The sequence below is a fragment of the Schistocerca cancellata genome, chromosome 5, assembly GCF_023864275.1.
Source record: "Schistocerca cancellata isolate TAMUIC-IGC-003103 chromosome 5, iqSchCanc2.1, whole genome shotgun sequence".
NCBI lineage: Eukaryota > Metazoa > Arthropoda > Insecta > Orthoptera > Acrididae > Schistocerca > Schistocerca cancellata.
Genome location: NC_064630.1, coordinates 427,119,184 through 427,143,261, shown reverse-complemented (window position 1 = coordinate 427,143,261; position 24,078 = coordinate 427,119,184). Strand labels below are relative to the sequence as shown.

At 37.5% G+C, this 24,078-nt stretch overlaps 1 protein-coding gene across 1 annotated transcript in view; it reads left to right on the top strand.

The window, feature by feature from the left end:
- Positions 1-22,825, top strand: part of LOC126188283 (alpha-L-fucosidase-like) — a 104,352-nt gene extending 81,527 nt beyond the window's left edge. Inside the window, exons 6-9 of the mRNA XM_049929866.1 lie at positions 2,163-2,303; positions 6,793-6,955; positions 13,556-13,703; positions 22,577-22,825. Coding sequence (XP_049785823.1) covers positions 2,163-2,303; positions 6,793-6,955; positions 13,556-13,703; positions 22,577-22,711 — 587 coding nt within the window. The 3' untranslated portion in view covers positions 22,712-22,825. The remainder of the gene's footprint in view (positions 1-2,162; positions 2,304-6,792; positions 6,956-13,555; positions 13,704-22,576) is intronic.
- The last annotated feature ends 1,253 nt before the right edge of the window (positions 22,826-24,078 follow it).

Genomic DNA, 24,078 nt, shown 5'->3' with positions numbered 1-24,078 from the left:
CAGCCCACCTCCAGTGGTGTCGCGACAGGCGTGAATGGAGGGACGAATGGAGACGTGTCGTCTTCAGCGATGAGAGTCGCTTCTGCCTTGGTGCCAATGATGGTCGTATGCGTGTTTGGCGCCGTGCAGGTGAGCGCCACAATCAGGACTGCATACGACTGAGGCACACAGGGCCAACACCCGTCATCATGGTGTGGGGAGCGATCTCCTACACTGGCCGTACACCACTGGTGATCGTCGAGGGGACACTGAATAGTCCACGGTACATCCAAACCGTCATCGAACCCATCGTTCTACCATTCCTAGACCGGCAAGGGAACTTGCTGTTCCAACAGGACAATGCATGTCTGCATGTATCCCGTGCCACCCAATGTGCTCTAGAAGGTGTAAGTCAACTAACCTGGCCAGCAAGATCTCCGGATCTGTCCCCCATTGAGCATGTTTGGGACTGGATGAAGCGTCGTCTCACGCGGTCTGCACGTCCAGCACGAACACTGGTCCAACTGAGGCGCCAGGTGGAAATGGCATGGCAAGCCGTTCCACAGGACTACATCCGGCATCTCTACGATCGTCTCCATGGGAGAATAGCAGCCTGCATTGCTGCGAAAGGTGGATATACACTGTACTAGTGCCGACATTGTGCATGCTCTGTTGCCTGTGGTTCTGTCAGTGTGATCATGTGATGTATCTGACCCCAGGAATGTGTCAATAAAGTTTCCCCTTCCTGGGACAATGAATTCACAGTGTTCTTATTTCAATTTCCAGGAGTGTATTTTCTTGCCATGCTCTGTCCAGTGGCATTATCCACACACACAGCATACATGTTTCTGCTCACCTCTGCTGCTGTTTCCTCTGTATTGAACTCAAATGAGGAGCATGTTGGAAATGTTCTTATTTATCCACTTGGCCCTCCATTTTCCAGCATCCACAATGTGTAAATTCAAATAGCAACAGTGGACTACAAATAAAAAATGACAGTTCATAAATAAACCTATTGCTACCGAAATACCAAAATGTAAAATGAAAATGCTATGATCTTATGCATCAACCTAATAAATGATTTTTTTCTGAATCTTGCATTTCCGCATAACAGTATGCAATACCATAAGAGCTATGCACATATGTATCATGAACACATCACTCTGTTTAAGTGTTACAGATCTCCCTAAGTATATTTACTCAGTCTTTTTTCAATAGTTTTAAGTTAGCTCCCTGTTTTAAATGATCATCTAACCTTATTCCAACAAACTTTCTTCAAGATTCAGTGCCACACCTAACTCAACCATTGTAATTCTTCTGGTTTTTGTTTGTGTATCTCCAAAGCTCACCCGTCTTTCTCTTTTCTCTGTTGGTACAGAAACCTTTTGTTGGAAATCGGTTTCATTCTTTTTCATGTAATAAAAAGATAATACCATACTCATTTGGCATTGAAGGAAATTGCAACCTGCAGGCTGAAAACACCACAAGACTGTTCATTTGATTTCAACATTGCAAACCACCAGCATCCCTTATGGCGTGAGTATCTATGTGATAAGAGCGAGTGGTTCGTTTGCCGCAGTCTCATACATGTAGGAAAAAAACAAACAGAGCATCTACCTGAAACCTGAGCTGGTAACAGCGAAGATGAACCTGGTCATTCAGATTCTGGGAAAACAGGAAGAATCAGATATTTCAAAAACTTCTCAAGCCACAGTAAAGAAAATTTATTGCCACCCTCAACATATAGACATTAAGCAAAACAATAAAATTCAAGCTCCTGATAGATACTGGTAACAAGTTCAGAATTCTTATACTCACTATACAAGAAACATGTTTTTGTAACGATGATCACTTTGGTTCAGATATATATTGTTTAGAGAAAGGAAAACCTGCATCTAGACATCCGAAAAGTTATTTACTTATGTTGAGCACCTCTTTCTTAGAACATATTTCTTCAACTTTGTCTTGCCTGCTTTTTGTCATGTGAATTTTGGATAGGACTTGTACTATTTGTGACTACAAGATTTGGAGTTTTATTTTCAGTGCTAACTTGTCATTACTTTATTGGTTAGTAACATATGTGTGACTACTTTCAAAAACCATAGTGGTTTTTTGACACTGAATGTATTTTATACGCTGCAATCTATAAACGTGTAACTCTTTGTTTGCCTTGTTTTTGACAGGAGTTCTGCAGCCTCACAAATGGGAGAACTGCATGACTATTGATAGAAATTCATGGGGATATAGACGCAATGCACGACTGAAGGACTATTTAACAACACATGAACTAATCGAGGAACTTGCAAGAACTGTTAGTTGTGGTGGTAAGTAACAGAATCTACATTCTTATATTCTAATGTTGCTGAGGGTGTAACCATGGCTCAGTTGCAGCAGCTTGAACTCACGCCACTTTGATGTACAGTTTGTTGTTTAATGCCAACAGATAATTCAGCTTTATGTTAAAGGCTTTGGAGAATCTGAAAATAATTCAACTTCATGTATTGCACTTTTCTACATTTGTATATATGATTATTGTGACCACCACCTATGTTCAATATCGATGAGCAACAACCACTCACAGACAGCTAGTGGTAGCACTAGCAGTGGAGGTTATATAAAACGTATAAAAGGACACAGAAAACAGTGCACTCATTGTCATAATGTGGAAACAGAATGATTTATCTTATGCACAGAAGGGCATAATCATTGGCTTTTAGGCCAAGGGTGGAAGGATTTTCTAAATTTCTAAGTTAATAAACTGTTGCATCCCATTGTGGTTAAAATATACCGTGCATGGCAAAATGGCAGTATCAGAAACTGGCACCAAGGCAACTGTTGTGCACCACAGGCCATAGATGACAGGGCCAAACGACAGCTTCAGAGATGTAGGCTATAAAGTGCAACTCCAACTGTTGATAATACATGGCCCAGTCCTCCTCCTGACCATCAAAAGTCAGAACTTTGGTGCATAAATGGGAGCTTTTGCAGACAAAACCTGAATAGTGATCAACATGAGACAAAGACAGCTCCACTGATGGGACACATTGCCAATCATGAGACTTGAACTGTCACAGAAGTGTGAAAAAAGTGCTAACTAATCACTGAAAACAAGATAGACCAAAAACATCAACTAAGATAAGTCCTTTGGCAACAACACATGAATGGAAGACATCATATACGAAACAGAGAGATTGTCAGAATATTCACAGAATGTGACTAATACCACTGAATAAGGTAGTGACAACTCCAGAAACAGGTATATACATCCCTATCAAAACAAATTGACACATAAGTGAAAATCCATTTGCTTGAAACCTCTCAACCAGTGAGAAAAATGGAAAGCAACTCCATAAAAGAACACATACACAGCAAGAATCATAAACTGCACATGAAAACAGTCTTGTCACCAATCTCCCCTATGGCAGACGAGGAAAGAGAAAACAACTGCAACAATGTGGACACAAATAAATAGCCACTTTTCTGTGCATCACTTTATATGTGGTTGCCTGCTGTGTTAAAAGATGATTTTCAGGTTGCAATAAAAAACACTTTATTTACTGCACAAATTCATGCCATTTGTCCCAAAAACAACAACTGACAGACCGTGGACACAAATACATAGCCACTTTTCTGTGCATCACTTTATATGTGGTTGCTTGCTGTGTTAAAAGATGATTCTCAAGTTGCAATAAAAAACACTTTATTTACTGCAAAAATTCATAATGCCATTTGTCCCAAAAACAACAACTGACAGATCGTTCATGATCACTTGAAATAACAAACACAAAATTTACTGGCATGATAACAGATCTGCAGGAAAAACGTCATCCCTTATGGCTGCAGGTAGCATCAGATGAGAGATCATCCAGCATGGAGTAGCGTAGCCATGTCAATGGTGCGAAGCAGAGCAGAGCATCCTGTCTTGTCTCGGTGAGTTCCATTAGAGGGACTAAAAATGTAGCCAGGGGAACTGCAATAGCAACTGAACTGCAGTGTACTGGAACTCGAATTGAAACTGGCTTGCTGGAGGCTGTGCCTAGTTGTATACACCCGGCAGGTGGAAGTATGTGTGCATCCACAAGATGTATGGGTGGTATTTATTTTTTGATAGCAGTGTGTGGTTCGTATGCTGCTCGGAAGCATAGCTGGTGCCCCCTGGTGAAGCCTGTAACAAATGGTGTATAAACATAGTGCTTGTGTACAACACTGTGTCATGACATGTGATGCCCATCGTGTGCAAATACGCAATCGACAGAGGAGAGACACTTGCAGGCAATGGATAAGTGAGCCTGCATGGCGGAGATGTCGGACTGGCAGCAGACATATGCAACCCACGGCTGATGTACAAAACTTTCAGGATATCCATTTTCCTTCTCATTAACCTTTTTCTTTGATGGGTCACATCTTGTAATCTGTATCCTCCTGAGGGCAAAAATTTCATCACCCAGCCCCTGACCTGGGGCTGGGGGCAGGATTTTCTGTTGGGATTTACTCCCCAAGAGGCTGGCTTCCCTATGCCCATAGAACCCCCTCCCCCCCCTCCATTGCCTTATGTGAGACATGATTTGTCTGGCTCCTGTATTGAGGCCTGCATGGCTTTGGTGACTCAGCTGGTAGTTATGTTTCTGCTGCAATAGCCCTCAACTGCACTGGAGCACACAAACTCTCCTATTCAGCACTGAAAGTGCTTTCAGATAAGGCTGTGTATCATGGGAGTGCTTTATCAGTAGTCTTATTGTGTAAATGTAGCTTGTTTTTCACAAAAAAGTTACAGAAATCTGAAAGTACTGCTGCATTTTATTAGCCATAGTTTTATATCAGTGAAGTTTGTATTACCAATTTTTTGACATGTGTTGTGTACTCTAATCAAAATTGCAATAGTGAATAAAAACAGTAATATTTAAAAGCAAACATGAAATCATTGAAAAAATTGTTTTCATTGTACACCGTATATGAATAGATTATTTGTGAATGGGTATATTGTTGTTTTTATGGCATTTGCAGTGACGTAATCTTGTTGAAGTGCAAATTTTGCTGCTTGTTTGTGGAATAGGATCTAATTTATTCACTTGGAAAACCTAAAATTCCTTTCCTCTTTATATAATTAAATTAAGCATTATGATCAAGAATGTCAAATGCTTTAACAGATGTGTAATGTTTCAGCGTCCATTTCCTTTCCACCTATAGGTTTTATGATAACTCAACTATAGGTTTTATGATTGTCACATAGAGCAGATATTCACATGTGTATGTAGCCTGACTGTAGCTCTGTTGACTGGTGGTAGTGAGTTCTTGTTTATCAACTGCAGCAGTGTGTTATGAAAGAGCTTCTCAGTTGTTTTTGGGATATCACTAAGCTGCGTAGCAGGTCTGAATATATTTGTGTTATCTGTAGTGCTCTTCTGGTGGAGGGTGGACAACCTTAGCAACTTTTAAAGATTGTGTAAAGTATCTGTAGTTAAGGACTGCTTCATAATGAGAATCAGAGGTGCCATTTGTATTAATAAATACAGCAGGGCTATTTCTTATGTGAGCTTAATGCTGATATGATTTCACCTCGTATAAATTGTTTGAGATCCTGTGATACACTGTGATATTTGTCATTTCAGGAACTGTATACATTTTGAGTTCCAAAGTAAATTTTGAGAGCTTTTGCTGTCTTGTTAGACTGCTATGGATTTTCTAGTGTTGGCATAGGATACTTATGTACTACCTAGCTGTAACTGGAATATTTAGTGTATTTGTTTTCTATTTGTTTCTAATTAAGTGCTGTGTCCCTGCTTCTTATTGATTTGGAGACATAGTCATCATTCCTCCTGTTTTCATCAGTTATAATTTGTTGATGGATCTTATTGTACTGTTAGACATAATTTTTCATTTCTAGTAATTCAGTTTAAAAAAAAATGAAAGAAAGGAGGGGATGCAGAAATATTTTCTGGAGATTTTTATACTAGTTGCATGCCAATTTTTATTCTTAGTCAGTTTTAGTATATGTTGATAGGTCAGGAAAGCTAAGACAAAATAATAATGATATGGTTTGAAAGGTACTGAACATGCTATTAATGTTTGTCCTGGTCAACACTTCATTCCATTATTTCCCATTTCTATAGGCAACATAAAATTGTAATATTTCTCTTACTTAGGTCTCTGCTGCTGCACAATTTGATGGGTAGTCTTTACTGTGAACATTGATCCAGTGTTAACAAGAAAGTGTGAAGACCACTGTAGCCCATATTTAATGCTATAGTATTATACGTGAGTTGTTTTCTTGATTAATGACCTAATACAAAGCAATTTTAGTGTCCCTCATTCTCAATTATGTCACCTGAAGGAGAGTAACACAGAAACCATACCAAATTCAATTGAACGTAGTATAAGCCATTACAGATTCCTACCATCAGGCTACTCAGTGGAGTTGGATGAACACCTCTCTGAGACTTCACACTTACTAAATGATTCCTAGAGAAAAGAAGTGCTGCTCTCCTTTGAATTTTCTCTTTCTCCTCCATTAATTCTATCAAGCAAGTGCCCAATACTCATGGTCAGTACTTATGTGTGTGAACTGCAGTTCCTTGGAATTCTTCCAGTAAATGTCAGTCTGTCACCTGCTTTCCTACAGCTAGTTTATGCTTTGTTCCATTTTAGGTCACTCTCAACACACATACCCTGGATCCATGTATTTCCTTCCATCTAATATCCATTTGAAAGTAATTATTTATTCCTTCTGCTTTCATATTTCCTGACTTCCCATCTTCAAAATACTTGTTGAGTAAAGTATTTCATGAAACTAAAGGCAGTGATATTCTGTTTCAGGTAATCTGCTTTTGAATGTTGGTCCATCAAAGGATGGAATGATTCCAACTATATTTGAGGAAAGATTAACTGACATAGGCAAATGGCTTAATGTAAATGGGGAAGCTATTTATTCTACTAAGCCATGGAGTGTACAAAATGACACTCTTACTTCAGGTGTTTGGTATGTATCAATCTATGACCAGAGATGTTTTACAGTTCAAATATCTTCATGAATTAAAATTAGAGCCAGAAATTAAACAGTACCATCAGGCACATACAAATATTATACTAAACAGGAAAGTACATATGGAAAAAATGTTTGAACTAATGAAGTAGACAGCACATAGAAGTGTGTGCTTGTGAATTAATATTGAAAAATAGTTCACTTTTAATTGCAACTGTATATAGATCTCCACTGAAAAATTTTGAAGTGTTTATGGGGCATACGTATTTCTTACTATCCTATCTGTCAGACAACATCAAGCCATTAATAGTTGGTGGTGATTTCAGTACAGATTTTCTAAAGAATTCTGATAGAAAAGATTATCTGGAAACCTTATTACAAACCTACAATTTGATCACATTAATTGACTTTCCATCATGGACAGATAAAGATAGGAGGACCCTAATTGATAATGATTGCCTCAATCATATCCAGGGCAAGAAAATAACTATACGCCCTGTAACGAATGCTCTCTAATCATGATGTGCAGGTAGTTTGGGTAAATAAGATATTGCCTTACAGTATAGATACTTTTCAGTGGAAATTAATTACAATAATTAATTATTGTCAGACAAACATTTTTAAAAATAGTTTACAAGAATGAAATTTATAATGAATCAAATGTTGATATAAAATTTAATCAGTTCCATAATAAATTCCTATTATTATTTGACAATAGCTTTCCACATTATCTAACCAGAAAGGATATTAAACAGCTGTGTAAAAACCCGTGGATCCCTAGAGGGATGAAAGTACATTGTGAAAGAAAAAGGGAAATATAACTGTTGACAAGAACGAGTGAAGCTCCTGCAGTAGTTACACACTAAAAAAACTGCCCAAAGTACTAAGAAAAGTTATTACTATAGCGGAACATGTATATTATGTCAGAAATCAGTAATAAGCACTGTTGTTTCCTAAATACCGTATTTACTCGAATCTAAGCCGCACTCGAATCTAAGCCGCACCTAAAAAATGAGACTTGAAATCAAGGAAAAAAAAATTTCCCGAATCTAAGCCGCACCTGAAATTTGAGACTCGAAATTCAAGGGGAGAGAAAAGTTTTAGGCCGCACCTCCAAATCGAAACAAAGTTGGTCCATTGTAATACGAGACACAATTTAGGTCGTATGAATGACAGTACAGCTACAGTAGTATGCTTCGAGTCGTAAGCTTAGCAGTTAAGCTTTACCAGGTAGCCATTGCTTTGCGTCACGCGCTCCGTTCGTATTTATACACGTACCCTTCCTTTTTCACGTGCTTCGTCTGGTTTGAATTGATTGTTTATTTTTCTTTGATCTGATAAGCGCCGTTCTCTTTGTTATAGGTGTTTATGTCACTCTAAGCTGAAAATGCTTTACTGTACTGTGTCATGCACTGTTTGTCGCATTCTGATAATGAGTGTTTACGGCCTGTCGCCGCTCGCGGCATGGCTTGCTTTTGTGCACGCTACTGCTGCTTACAATTGGGGGAAAAAAAATAATAAAATAAAAAAAATAAGAGAGAGAGAGAGGAATCGTCTCATTGGCGAAACAATGGCAAGAGACTGCTGTTTGTTGTTACTTTCACTGCTGCTTTCTTTGATAACGATCAAAAAGAACCAAATAATATACTGCGTATGATAGAAGTTCTGAACGAGAGTTTAGCGAAAATTTTTCTCCGTTTGAAAATCTTTGCAGACGCCTCTTCAGTACATAACATTCTGCACAGAAGTTAGAGTCATCTTAGATTTAAAAATCTAGTCAATTGCCGTGTTTCATTTCTGACTGTATCACTGTTAGGCATAAGAATAATACGAATATAAACATGACATATGTATATTCTTCCGCGTTTGCTGTTGTCTCAATCTAGTTTCGTAGTGTATTAGGCAGACAGGATTTAAATGAGATACCAGCAAACACGAAACAGTACATGGCAAAATGTTTATATTCGTATTATTCTTATGGTGAAGAGAATACTGCATGTGATTCATAGTTCATAAAAGTTCCTATTAGCAACCATCTCTTCTCACAGGTAGGAAAAAATTCAGAACGTAGAGTTGGCCATATTGACAAACATCCCAAACAGTCTTGCCAGTCAGATTTTCATTGTACATTGAAATGCTGCTACATTCAAAGATGAACAATACGGAATTTGTATTTACTTCGTTGGATAATGTGTAAAAATGCAGTGATCGAAACTCGGGGTGGAGTAAAAAGCTCGTCTTCCACCTTTTTTTTTAATTTATTTACTGACGCAGAGGTTTTGGCGCCAGTATTTATCTTTGTGCCTGCAAAGCATGCCTGTGTAGCGCTACATATATTCGACGGCAGAAGTTAGTTGTGGCGGCACCTACCAACATTTTTCAGAACTTCCGCTAACTTTGCACTCGATTCTAAGCCGCAGGCGATTTTTTTGGATTACAAAAATCCGGAAAAAAGTGCGGCTTAGATTCGAGTAAATACGGTATGTAATTCATCACTGACTCAGGGCACTGTTCCAAAGAGATTGAAATATGTCATTGTTAAACCCCTCTATAAGAAAGGTGATATGAGGGATGTCAAAAACTACTGATCCATTTCACTACTGACATCATTTTCCAAAATAGTTGAGAAGGTAATGTATTAGATTAGATTAGATTTACTTTCATTCCAATTGATCCGTAGTGAGGAGGTCCTCCAGGATGTGGAACATGTCAGAAGAACAACAAACAATACATGACAAATACTTACAACTAAAACAAATAAGCTAATGTACCATTCCACAGGTCCCAAGTGGAATGATCATCATTTTTTAATGAACACTATATGAGTCATTTCACAAATACTATTGCACTGAATTTAAAATAAAAAAGTTTTTATTTATTTATAAGGTAATAAACATGTAATACAACTACTTTAATACTTATTTACAATGAACACATTACTGCACTGAAATGGTGCAGAAATTAGATTATACTTACACACACACACACACACACACACACACAAATTTTCAATGAACACATTACTGCACTGAAATTGTGCAGAAGTTATATTGTACTTATGTACAAATCAGTTGGTTTTACTGAGAAATTCATCAATGGAGTAGAAGGAGTTGGCCACCAATAAATCCTTTAGGCTTCTCTTAAACTGAATTTCATTGGTTGTTAAGCTTTTTATGGCTGCTGGCAAGTTATTGAAAATGTGTGTTCCTGAATAATGCACACCTTTTTGTACAAGACTAAGTGACTTTAAATCCTTGTGAAGATTATTCTTATTTCTAGTATTGATTCCATGAATTGAGCTGTTGGTTTGAAAAAGTGATATATTTTTAATGACAAATTTCATTAAGGAATAAATATATTGGGAAGCAGTAGTTAGTATCTCCAGTTCTCTAAACAGGCTTCTGCAGGATGTTCTTGAGTTCACACCACATATAACTCTTACTGCACGTTTTTGTGCCTGGAAAACTTTAGCTTGGCTTGATGAATTACCCCAAAAAATAATCCCATATGACATTATGGAATGAAAGTAAGCATAGTATGCCAGCTTTTTCATTTTTATATCCCCTATGTCTGACAAAATTCGCATTGCAAACAGAGATTTGTTAAGACGCTTCAGCAGTTCTGTGGTGTGCTCCTCCCAGTTGAATTTATTATCAAGCTGTAATCCCAAGAATTTAACACTGTCCACTTCTTCTATCTTCTTGTCATCGTATGTTAGACATATACTCGTGGGACACGTTCGCTCACCAAATTTTACAATCACAAAAGACCACAAGCTGGTATTTTCTGTGACCTACCTATGGCATTTATCTGTGTGAATCACAATATTCTCCTGGATAAATTGAGGTTATGTCCTTGGCATGATCAATCAATGGACAATGTCATATCTGAACAAAGAATGTGGAAAGTTATGCTTCATAATTCAAGCAATGTTAAGTGGAAGAGATTCTTATGGGGTTTGACAAACTCACTCTTATGTGCACTATTTTTTCTGCCTTCTGTCAAATATACAACAAGCAGAATTAGTTCTTTTTGTAGATGACACTAATATTGCAATAGATCTAAACATACATACAGCAATGGAAGAAATGGTAAATAATGTTCTTAAAGATATTATTGAGTGATTTTTTTCTGTGAATAGTCTCATTCACTATTTCAAAAATACACAGCATATTCAGTTCTTCGTACGTAGAGATACTACACTAATGAAAAGTGTAACACCTAGTGAGGAAATAATAACTTGGGTGCAGACTTCAGAATTGTTAGGTGTCCATATTGAAGACATCTTGAACACGGCAGCAGTCAACAGCTGTAGAATTATGGATATAGTGGGAATAATACTGCCTGCCAGTTGCACACCAAAAGTTCATTCAGACCTTTACCTAGGTTTCGACAGATGTAAACCTGTCTTCCTCAGAAGAATTGAGTGAAAAGAGAAACGAAGCCATAAAGCTAAGTCAGCAGTAAAATTATACATCTGATATGTGTAGACGTGAGTTGTCTGTTTGTGTGTGTGATGCAAGTTGACGTTAGATTTTACATGGATCATTTTACTGTTGACAAAGTCTTTGTTTCTCTTTTTGTGCAATATTTAACATGTGTTATTACTTCTTCTGACGAAGACAGGTTTATACCTGTCAAAACCTAGGTAAAGATTTGAGTAAAATTTGACGTACAACTGGTTAGCTGTATGGTTCCCCTTGTATCCATATTGATGAATTGATGAGAATTTAAATTTGGAGGGGGGGAGGGGGACAACACTTTTGTGGAACTCCTAAAACAACTTAGTTCAGCCACATTTTCACTTCAAATCATTGCAAATCTTGGGCAGAGATAAATCAGCAAGTTGACATATTTTGCTTATTTTCATTCAATAATGTCATATGAAATAATGTTCTGAGGTAGCTTATACTTATAAAGGAAAGTGTTAATTTTTTTTGGGGGGGGGGGGGAGGGGGGGGGGGGAGCATTGCCAATCCACTGTGATGCACGGACTTTTTTTCTTAATGAGGAGAAGAAAACAGTCTTGGTTGCGATATTGAAAGTACTGTTTATTTATTCATCAATGACATGCATTTCACCTAATTCAAGGCGTCTTCAGATTGGCCTACCTTAAAATACAATCAATCAAGAATACTTGACCCCATCTTAAATTAGAAAATTTAAAATAAATTTTGATGAGTAAAGTATGGATGTAATTGATTAAACATCCAAAAAATAAATGGCCATCGCCATGTGCAAGTAAAGTAGTTGAGGTAAATTATGCTCCTGTCGTGTATTAAGTGTGTAACATCCAATAACCTTCAAATAAACAGAAAGAATTAAAATTAGAAACTGCAACCAGACATTTTTATGAAAGTTATAGTCCACAAAGTGAAAGAGGAAGAAGTGGAAAAGATGCAAAGTAATAACCTGGCAAGGCAATACCAAGTTAAGTCCAATTTTAAATTAACTAATTTAATTTTGTACAATCCCAAGGTAGGGTCAAGCTATTCTAGTTTTATTGATTTTAATGTAGCACAATCTGAAGATGCCTTGAATTAGTCGAAACGCGCTTCAGTGATGAATAAATAAAAAGTAATTTTAACATCATAACCAAGGCTATATTCTTCTCCTCATTGTACATACTGGTTGCTGTATCACCATACCATGGAGTGGAAAACCATTTTTCTTAATGTCATACCACAACTGTAAACTCAACACTCATCTCCTGTGATGGTTTCATGAATGTTTTATCATCATGAGCTTGTTAAATAAGTTTCTTGCAAATGATCACTTTATGTTCCTTTTGTTCTTCAGTCATAAAATGAGAAATAAACATTGCTATAATTCAGTTCATGTAGATTTTTTGTGTTAAAATCTCATGACTTGCGCCATTTGAGGTGCCAGCTTCTGCATGTTTTCTTACAATTATGTAATGGTTGGCATGTGCCTGGTCATTTATTTTCCGATTGTAATCATCATCGGTTGAAGTCGGAGGCCTTCCACTTTGAGGGTGATCTTGAGTTGACTGACAATCATTTTTGCATTGGGAGAACCATCTGTAACACTGCATTCAACCAAGAGCATTATCTTCATAAGCTTGCTTGAAAGGTAAAATATTTCTCTACCTGTTTCACATTGCATTATTGCTCATGTAAATCACACTTCATAAATGTCACCATTAACACTATGCCACCTTTATACAGATGACAACGAAATTGAAGGAGATAACAACAGTGTAGTTATTTAGGAAGTTGTGATGGCTTCATTGGTACCAATGACACCTCACTGCAATACTTTATTTCCATGTAAAAACAGTTTGGTTATTAACTGAACAGATCTTGTATCTGTATAAAGAATGTGAACATGGTCTGTATAAAGAATGTGAACATGGAAATACAATATTATGGGATGTTTTGTGCCAAAGTTTGGGTAATTATGATAAAGATATAATGGCATTTTTGTGTGATTGATTCTCTTTTTCCTCTCAGTTACACTAGTAAAAGAGCAGTAGCTGCTGCCTTTATGGCACACTGTAACAAGTAAAACAGTTCTTTATGTTTAATTATTGCACCATGAGCTTCTTAGAGTATATTTAATTTTATTTTTGCACAGGTATACCCAGAGTGGTGATAACTCAGTTCAAAAGTCAGTTTATGGTATAATTTTGAAATGGCCTAAATCAGGAGCCATTACATTGGGTGCACCTAAATTCAAGAATACCTCAATTGTCACTATGCTTGGTATAGGGAAGCCTCTACAGGTATGTAACATCCTTGCCCATCAGAAAATTAATTTTGCATTAAACATACTACTTACCAATGTCTTAAATGTGTTATATTAAAACTATTCGGTAATAGTTATTTATGTATAAATCTTTACTTGTTGTGCATGAGTAGCCTGTCAACTTTCCTTATCTCCATAAATCTAAACACACAATGACAATACCATAAACCTCAATCAATTGTTAGGAAATGCAGCATGAGTTGAAACAAAATGTTACACTTATGAAAATTTTGCTGATGACTTCTTCTGCTATTTTGGCATCACATGTCCAGTGCAAACCATAGCAGTGAAAAATAATAATAATGTGTGAAAGTACCTGTCTAGACAATGAAATGTACAAGCAAGGAAAAAGGTAACACTGTTCCAAAGCAAAATGTTTGAAGACCGAGAGAATGTTCATCCGTATGGAGTTTTCTGTAAATATCATTAATATTGTAAGGACTGACTAGTACACACAAGAAGGAAACTTGTAGCTCGCATATTACATAAGGGAGCAATACTGCTGCTAAGGTTTGAAATGTCATAAATAGCTTCCAAGTAAGAAAGGATAATTTCATTAATGATCTCTAATGAATTATAATGGTAATATAATAGAATGTCAACGACTTACTTGTCTTTTCAGAGATCATAGAAAGGTAATACGCATTTGAATTATCATGTTTTTCAGTAAACAGAATGTAGTCTTTGAGAATCAGAATTGTTTTAATTTTTAAAAAATCAACTGTGGTAGCTGCCGCACAGTTTATCGATGAAATAATTATGGCTATCAAGGAAAAGGAATATCTTACAGGCATATTCCTTTATCTTGAAAAGATATTTGATTGTGTCAATATCTCATAACTTTCATAGAAATTTTGGAACGTAGGCATTGATCATCAACTAATAAAATTTCATCTAAGAGAAAGCAAATTATATATAGTAACAACAAGTGGTTTTCACAGATCTAGCATTACAGATATGAAATACGAGGTTTGTTCAAAAAATTCCGGAACTGTGTCCACAGAATTTTTCTATGCTTACCTTTACTTACTTCGAAATATTCTCCTCCACAATTGATATGCCGCTCCCAATGCTGTTTGAAATTCCAGAAGCAGTTTTGGTGAGCCTCTTGCTGGATTGTGTGAAGCGCCATCTGCAAATTTTTCTTTTACCTTGTCTATCATTGCAAATCTTCATCCTTTCAACAGGGTTCTCAACTTCAGAGCTAAAATAAAAGTCCACAGGGGCCAAATCTGGAGAGTACGGAGGATAAGCCAGCACAGTAATTTTGTTTTTTGTGCAAGTCACATACCAACAGGGATGAATGTGCGGGTCCATTATCGTGATGCGAAAGCCATGAATTGTCTCACCACATTTCAGCTCATTTCCTTCGCACATTTCCTTTTAGGTTTCGCAACACATCTCGATAGTACCATCGATTAACAGTTTGTCCCTATAGCACGAATTCATGATGAACTAACCCTTCAAAGACAAAGAAAACTATCAGCATGGCTTTGACATTTGACCTGACCTGATGAACTTTTCTTCGTCTTGGAGAACTTTTCCCAATCCATTGTGAAGATTGAATCTTGGTCTCAACATCATAATAGTAGACCCACGTCTCATCACCGGTTACGAAACATCTTATTCTCATTTGCATGAGGCAAATGCTCTTCACAGATTACAAGATAAAGGTGTTTCCGGTCTTTACTCATGAGCTGTGGGACAAACTTAGTGGCAAGACGATGCATTCCACGTTGCTGTCTCAGAATTTTATAACATGATACAACTGAAATGTTACATTCTTTTGCAATCTTCAATTGGCAAGCACAATTTGATTGACGTTCTTGGCGTGAACATCATTGGTAGACATTGAAGGGCTTCCTAAATGAGCATCATCCTTAACTTCTGTCTGGCCTTTTTTAAACCATGTGAACCATTCGTAACACCAAGTACAGTGTAAGCACTCATTGTTGTGGTTTCTTGCATCATGTGGTGTGTCTCTGTAAAAGTGTTCTTGAGCTTCACATAAAACTTAATGCAGATGCGCTGCTCCTCTAACTCTGCCATCTCGAAATCCGCAAACTACACAACACACCGCTCTACTCAGTACAGCACTGAACAATAACTAATGGACATACAACAGTGAAACTTATGGCAGTTACACATTAAGCACAGCATTGTGCAGGGATGCCAACCGTATTTAGCTGCAACACACCATTGACACAAAATTACGAATGTTCTGGCATTTTTCAAACAGATCTCTTATGGGGTACTCAAGAGGTTGGTACAGGGATCCCTTCTTTTCTTGATGCATGTAAGTGACATAAAATACTGCTTTCCAAATGCAAAGATAATTCTATATGGAGTTTCCATTTTTTTGCTACAGATGAAATAGTTCAGTACTTCAGTGAAAGTCACCTCAGTTTCACCAGCAAGGAAACAGCAGTAATGGATTTTAACTCCACAGGGCAGACAGATTTTGAAATAAAGTTGTACAGTGGAACTGATCTTGACATTAATGGAAACTGTAAAATTTCTGGGAATAACAGTACAAGATAATCCTCCAAGGGATGTGTGTGTTCACCCTCTGTCAAGGAAAAAAAAACAGTTCTTAGAGATAACATGATTGTATGTCAATGTAACTTTGTACAGGTACGCAGTACCAGCGGTTATTAGTGTTGCAATTCCCTGTGAGAGGTTGAACGGCCAACAGACTGCATTAGTGTGTTCATGTATAGTATTGTTATCAGGCCTGGTAGGGCATATATAGGGCATGAAAAGTGGCATATGATGGGTGATGACTGTGGAGAATGCTGAGAAACTGCATACTCAAGTGAGACAGATTTATCAGCATCTGGAACAGTCTGGAAGGGGCTCCATTTCGAGTCTTCATTTGGCCAGCTGGTTGTAATGTGCAATACTAAGAGTTATGAGGCATTTGGATGTGACAGAGGCCCAATGTTGAACTGCATGAGAATGTGAGGGCATGTATACCCATTGTCAGGTTTCTACTTGACTAGTATTACGCACCAAGTGTGTCATAACCACTTTACATGTGACCTGCCATCCAAATACAAGTAATGGACTTCCTGGAACATTCTGTGTCATTCCGCACCATTGGTCAGAGACTAACAGCAGTCAGACTAAGGAATTACAGTTCCACACTTAGGCTGCTGTTAACACCGTAACACAGATGGCTGTGTTTGGAGTGGTGCCATGCTGGGAAGAATGCAGTGGTGGTGTCTTCAGTGAAGAATCATGGTTCTGCAATATCCTGGATGACCAACATCATCAAATATGATGTCAACCTGGAGACGTGTCTCATTCTTCTAATGTTGCAGAGACACACAATGCTGTAACTTGTGGTGTCGTGGAGTGGGGAGCCACTGGATGTGTCTTTAGGTCGAATCTAGTATTGATTGAGGGAACTCTGATGGCATAATGGTATGTCACGGGCATCCTACATTGTTACGTGTCACCTCTCATGTGACAGTGTCGTGGTACCATTTTTCAGTAGGGCATTGTAAGTCCACACATGGCACATGTCTCCATGAACTGTTTGCATATTGTTGAGGGAGTCCCATGGCCAAAATAGCTGCCAGATCTGTCACTGATAGTACATGTTTGGGATGGGTTCCAGTGCCAGTATCCAGGTTATCAACAATCAATTACAACAGTTGCCACAGGACGGGATACAGTGGCTTTATGACAGTCTTCCCAACCAAATCAGTGCATGCATCCAGGCCACAGGTGGTGCAACATCATAGTGATAAGTTGCTCATACTGTCAAGTTCATTGTAAATTCGACTCAAGTTTTGTACTTCGTAGTGGGCAAATGGATGTTTATTTATCAATGCAAATGATTTTCAGATGCCCAATAAGATCTTTTGGCACTGTTCCTAATGTTCTGAGACTCACTGGGACCACTTTTGCTGGTTTATGCCAGAGTTGCTGTAGTTCAGTTTTGAAGTATTCATATCTGAAAAGTTTTTCAATATGTTTGTCACTGATTTTGCTATCACCTGGAATGGCAATGTCGATGTCAGCATGTTCTTTTTCTTCTTTGTGATGTTTGCTGTATAGCATTTCAGCATTCAACTTGCCTGAAGTCAGAAGTTAGTGTGTTAATTTTCTTCAACTTTTTCTGGTGTGTTGTCCCACCATTTCATTCAAGTGGTACATGGTAATTTTTGGCAGAAGTTCCACTGGATCACTCATGCCACATTATTGTGTCTCAGCCTGTAATCATTCTAAGCAATATTTTTGCAACAGCTCAGGATGTGACTAATTGTTTCAGCAGACAATGGAAAATTCAGAATGGAATGTACCAATATTAGGGAAAGGAAACCTGCTACTCACCATATTGCAGAGGTGCTGAGTCACAGACTGGCACAACAAAAAGCCTGTCACAAATAAGCTTATGACCAGCAAGGCCTTCATCAAAAATAGACCACACACACACACACACACACACACACACACACACACACACACACGACTACAGTCTCTGGCAACTGGAGCCACACTCAGTCCATATTCATGGTATGTATAGAGCATCACCAGAAATGAAAGTGACAGAAGTGAGAGTTCCAGATAACCAAGAATTCAGATAAAACTAGCATCTTCGGTGTGGTCAGGTGAGGCATGAGCCATGTATGTTAACTTACATTTCAGGCAGTGATTGTTGCAGTGGAAGTAGTGTGGAATGATAAGGTCATGGGGTCAGGACCCCTTGTGAAAACATTTCTTTTATCTTCAATTTTTTACATTACTTACACTGCAAATTAACCAGAATAATACTCAATATATTGTACTGATTAATATTTTTGTAAGAGGCATGAACAGGAAAGGTCAACAAAAATTTGGTATTGTAAATAAATTTCCAGGAAGTGAGCCATATGTGAGAACTTCATATGCAAAATTAGGTACTTTTATTATTTTACAGCTGATGATTCCAACAAGCTGGGGTGATATTCATAGTTAATTTTCTTGGCTTCTTGCACATGTCATAAATGTCGCATTTTTATAATTATAAGGTGGTTTTAAAGTTTTTGTTGTAAAACAAACTTGGTTTACATTCATAAAAGGTTCTCTCTCATTGCACACTGTGCCAGCAAATCATACATGATGCGACATTTCACAAAATATTGGCAGTGGGATGTATTTTGATGCAGTCTTCTCAAGATATGACTTCTTTTTCTCTCTCGGTGCAATAAAAGCAGTTTTGAAGCTTTTCATCAAGATTGTCACCTCATGATTAAAATAGATATTTGCAGGGTTCCACTAATGAATGAATTTGAGAGAGAATCACTTTAATACTGCATGATTGCAATCCTTTTTTCTTCTTGAAAAATCACATCATACGATTGTGGATTTGTTTGTCTGCCCCATGAATCAGTTGATAAAAGAAATTTATTGTCCTGCATGTAAGGAAGGCTCCATTACATAAGTCAAAAATATTTTGTATAAGGTTGTGAGTTAGCTAGATTTTGATGAAGTACTGACATTTTTCTTATGTTTTGCCATGTACTCATCCATCATATTTTCTTTTACCTTTCCTTTCCATGCATTTAATGAAAATATTAATAAATACAATATACTGAGAATTCTTTTGGTTCATTTGCACTGTAAGTAATGTAAAAACTGAAAATAGAAGTGCTTTCTACAGAGGGACTCAACCCCACGACCCTCGGATGACCGTTCTGTACTCTTTCTGCTGTGCCAAGCACTGCCTGAAAGCCACATTAACATAAAAGGCTCATGCCTTGCCCAGCCTGCTCCAAAAATGCTATTTTTTCTAAATGCTTGGTGATCTGGACCTCCCACTTATGCCACTTTCATACACCATGCATACACCATAAATATAGACCAAATTGGTGTTGACAGGTAAGCGCAGTCACCTAGTCAATCTTGAAATGTTCCATCAGCTTCCACCAACCAATGAAGGCTTTTTAGTGGTGATACAGTAGTTCCATTCACTCAGTTGGCAATGCGGAACTGGTGTCACATCTTTCTGTCTCTGCACATAAGCAGCACCATCTCTCCTCCATGCTACAAAAACATTCTATCTGTACATATGGATTATATAGGTGACACATACTACAGTTGATTTCCATTTAAATAAAAGTTATACAAATATATAAGATAAATAACAAAATATGAAACAATTTAAAAAGCACCAAAACATGTCCTGTACCAAAATTAATATGAATATTGTTTGTTTTTGTATAACTGGCTAGAGAAAGGCTTTTGCATACTACCTCCAATAGGCCAAGCCTTGTAAGGGACTGTGGTGTTCAAACCAACCCATAGATAGTGAGAGATTTACTTACTTTAAGAATAAAATAACGATTTAAAGCCAAGTAGTTTATGTTAAAAGACTAAATAAATATTGAAAATTAATTTATTTGAACACATCACACTTCAGTGTGAAGTTCCATGACAGTTACTAAATTCTGTCACTTTATACAGTAATTCAGAATTTGTTGATAGTTAAAATACATGTCTGTGACATGATAGGATCACAAATGTATACTATTCATTCATCATCTTCAACTTCATCACCACCACCACCATCCATTTGTCGTTCACTGCTGCCAGGACTCCTCTAGGCTTCTCTATACTTAATGGTCTTTAGCTATACAAATCCATGTTGCTCTTGTATGTCTTTGGATGTTATTTACCCAGCTTCCTTTAGGTTGTCCGTTTGCTCTTTTTATATCTTAGAATATGTTCTATGTTCAGTGGATTGTCTATTTGCCTGGTTACATACAATGTTCATCTCCACGTTATTTTTATTATGGTCAGAGTTACATCTTACAGATCAGTTTGTTCCATGATTTTTTTGTTTGTTTAAATTCATTTTGTGTGTCTCCCCAATGCTCACAGAGTAATCATAAATTACTGAATGGTTTAGTATTTAAAGTTCTTGTCTCACTGCAGTAGGGCAAAACTAGTACCATACACTGATTGTAAATCTCACTTTTGAGGCACATGAGAAGGTTTGTAATGGGAATTCTATTTAATTAACCAGTAGCACTTGAGGCCATTTTTACTTTGTTTATTTGCTTTGGTATCCCTCCAGTATTTATCTTCAGTTGCCTTTAAAAAATTTATTCTGTCACTGTTGCTAAAAAAAGTTTTGTTTTCCTTCCAGTATAATGTTACACATTAATTTACACTTTAGTAAAAATAACTCTGTTATTGGCATTTCAATGAGTCGAGTCATAGTGGTCAGCTGCCAGCCAACTTGCACCATAACATTCTGTGTGGGCTCACTGTGTCAAGTGATCAGTTTTCACACCCCCTATGTGCCTGCAGCCTCGCTATGTTCCTATTTTCATTATGGATATGTAAAAGTCATGTAAAAGATGAATATCCCATCCTTATTCCTTGGCAAATGCTAGTAATGCCTAATGTAAGACCTTTATCATTCCTAGTATCACACACACAGTTTTCTACTGAAGAATCATTCTTTAGTTTCTGTATCGTCTACTATCTTGTAGTTGGATTTGATGTCATTTATAAATTTCTGTAACTCTTTTTGGAGGTATCCACTCATCAGAATGTGAGCTCTTTGGCACGTAGATTTGAGACATTATGATGGAATAGTTTTTGTTTATTTTTAAACTGATCTTGCTGTTGTGTTCAAGATACCTTGGATGTTGGCCGATGTATTGCCTTAAATGTTCTTTTATATAATATTGCCTACATCTCAGTTTCCTCCCTCTTCTGTTCCTCCATAATAAAATACATGTCCTGATTTTAATTCTATTTTATCTTATTTTTTGCCACACTTCTGATAACCCTGCCATATACCATTTGATGTTATTTCTCCTCCTATTACCATAACCTATCATAAGATCCTAGAGTTATGTACATTATTTTTCTTAAATAATAGTGTGTTATCTTGGTGTGTAAATGTCAAACAACAAATCTGGAGTCCAGGGTTGAATCATCACTTGTTGCTTATTGCACCGCTTGAGGTGATTACTATAAGAGTGAAGCGTTAAATTGTGACATAGTTCAGTCAGTGTTAACCTATAGATCCCCGTATAATTGACTGGATGTCAGCCCAAAGGTAGCAAGAAGGCAAGGACATACCACTTCCGATATGACCATCCCTACTAATGTCCTATATGGCTCAAACAAACCTTTGGGTTAATGATAACTTTACCTTGTTACATAAAAAAAAGGTATCCCAGGAATTTGTACACAGCAGTAGGGCCTCCACCAGTCCTACCCATAGTGTACCAGCCTACAGGGATATGAAGGGTTTAGTACGGCATGTGCAATTGATAAACCTCGGCAGAACTAACAGTATTTTCAGATCTGAATCTCGGAGTCGAATATGAACACAACCAGTTTGGATGGTGGTTTGTACCATAAGTGCCATAAAATCTCCAGTTAATGTTGTCGAAGAGAAGTCCATTGGTGTTAAGATATATAGTCTGGAGGGTTGCAGACATTGACTCACCAAGCAGTCTGCAATGCAGACTGGAGCAGCCCATTCATACTTGTTCCCTATAAGATTGTCACTTTATGAGTACTAGCAACTGCTTGGATGGTGTAAACACTGGAAATGGATTTGCGATCTACCCCGATTGAGCCCCTTAATCCTCGTCCCTCAGTTCTTAGTACTGTCACCTTTTTGCAACCCCATTACACCAACTGCACATAATATTTGCAGTGTTTACTGATCATAAAAATTCATAAAAAAAGGAGTCCATGTACATTTTTAAAGCTCAGATTTTTACATTTTTATGTTAACTTACTTTCTAGGTTTCATATTCTGTGTAATGTCAATATCATTATTTCTGTAAGTATTATTATAACCTTTTTTTACTTACATATTTTTTTCATTTTTAGTGGAATGCCTCAGGAAAGAAGGTGGTTATTACTTTACCAAATAAATCACAAGTTCCAACGAACTGGGCATGGGTACTGAAGTTTTCAGATCTTGCAGACTCAGTGAGTTCATGGAATGCTACAACATCAGAATGAAGGTTTCTGATGGCTAGATAGCACAGTGAATATATATATATAAGTATAGGAAATCATGTGAATGTATATTTGACTAAGAACTGATTATATGTGAATCTCATTGCAATGAACCATACAAATAAATTTTGGATCACTGTTTCATACCCAATTTGTGTATCAATAAACTTTTTTCTCCTGCTACCTACACCTCTTTTATCCAAAGAAAATGTTGATGTTACAGCACAAGTAAACTTTCTGCTGTTAATATTCCTGCATATAAAGATAATAACAGCAACTAATTAATTGCAACAAGAATTTTTTATCATTTGTCAAGTGAAAGATTAGACTACTGTAAAGTGAAGTGAAACTTCAACTACAGCTATTGTATACTCCAAAAACAATATTAGTTATCTCATTTGTTATTCATTGCATGTACAAATTTGGTTTGAAACTGGTTTATAGTTAGGGCACAAGGGCCATTCCAAAACTAAGGTCCCCTACTTCTTTTGTTTTGGCAGAGTGGCTGAGCCAGGTTATGTAAGTGTAGTACTAATTTTTGAACCTTCCCTCTACTGTCTTGTGACATATCACAGTAGCGCAGGATCATTGCACAATGTTGCCAAACACTGAGGTTCATATAAAGCAGAGGTGTGTCATTGAATTCCTCCCTGCTGAACAAATTATGTCGTGTCAAATCCATTGATACGTGCTTAAGGTGTCTGGAGATGCTACAGTAGACTTGAGCAGTGTAAAGAGGTACTGGTGTTTCAATATTGGTGGAAAGAATGAGTATGACAAGCCACCATCCCCCCCCCCCCCCCCCAATCCCCTCCCCCCATTTCCTGGTGAACTCTTGCTTTCCAGCCATTCCTCATACTGTGTCACAATGAACAGTATCTCGATCACTTTATCCTCAATGATTGGCATATAATGAATGAATTGTGTGCACAGCTGTAAATTAGCTGTAAAGCTTTACATAAGGTGTTATACAACCTTAGTTACTGCAAAGTGTGTGTGAGATAGATTCCATGGAAGTGTACATGAGACTGAAAAAAAAAACCATCAAATGGAACCAGAATGAGATTTTCACTCTGCAGCGGAGTGTGCGCTGATATGAAACTTCCTGGCAGATTAAAACTGTGTGCCCGACCGAGACTCGAACTCGGGACCTTTGCCTTTCGCGGGCAAGTGCTTGCCCGCGAAAGGCAAAGGTCCCGAGTTCGAGTCTCGGTCGGGCACACAGTTTTAATCTGCCAGGAAGTTTCATCAAATGGAAATTTGTCAGCACCAATTGGGTAAATACGCAGCCGATAGTGAAACTTTAGTGAACGCCATCACTGCCAGAGATGAAACATTGTGTCATGACTATGAGCTGAAATTCAAAAAAC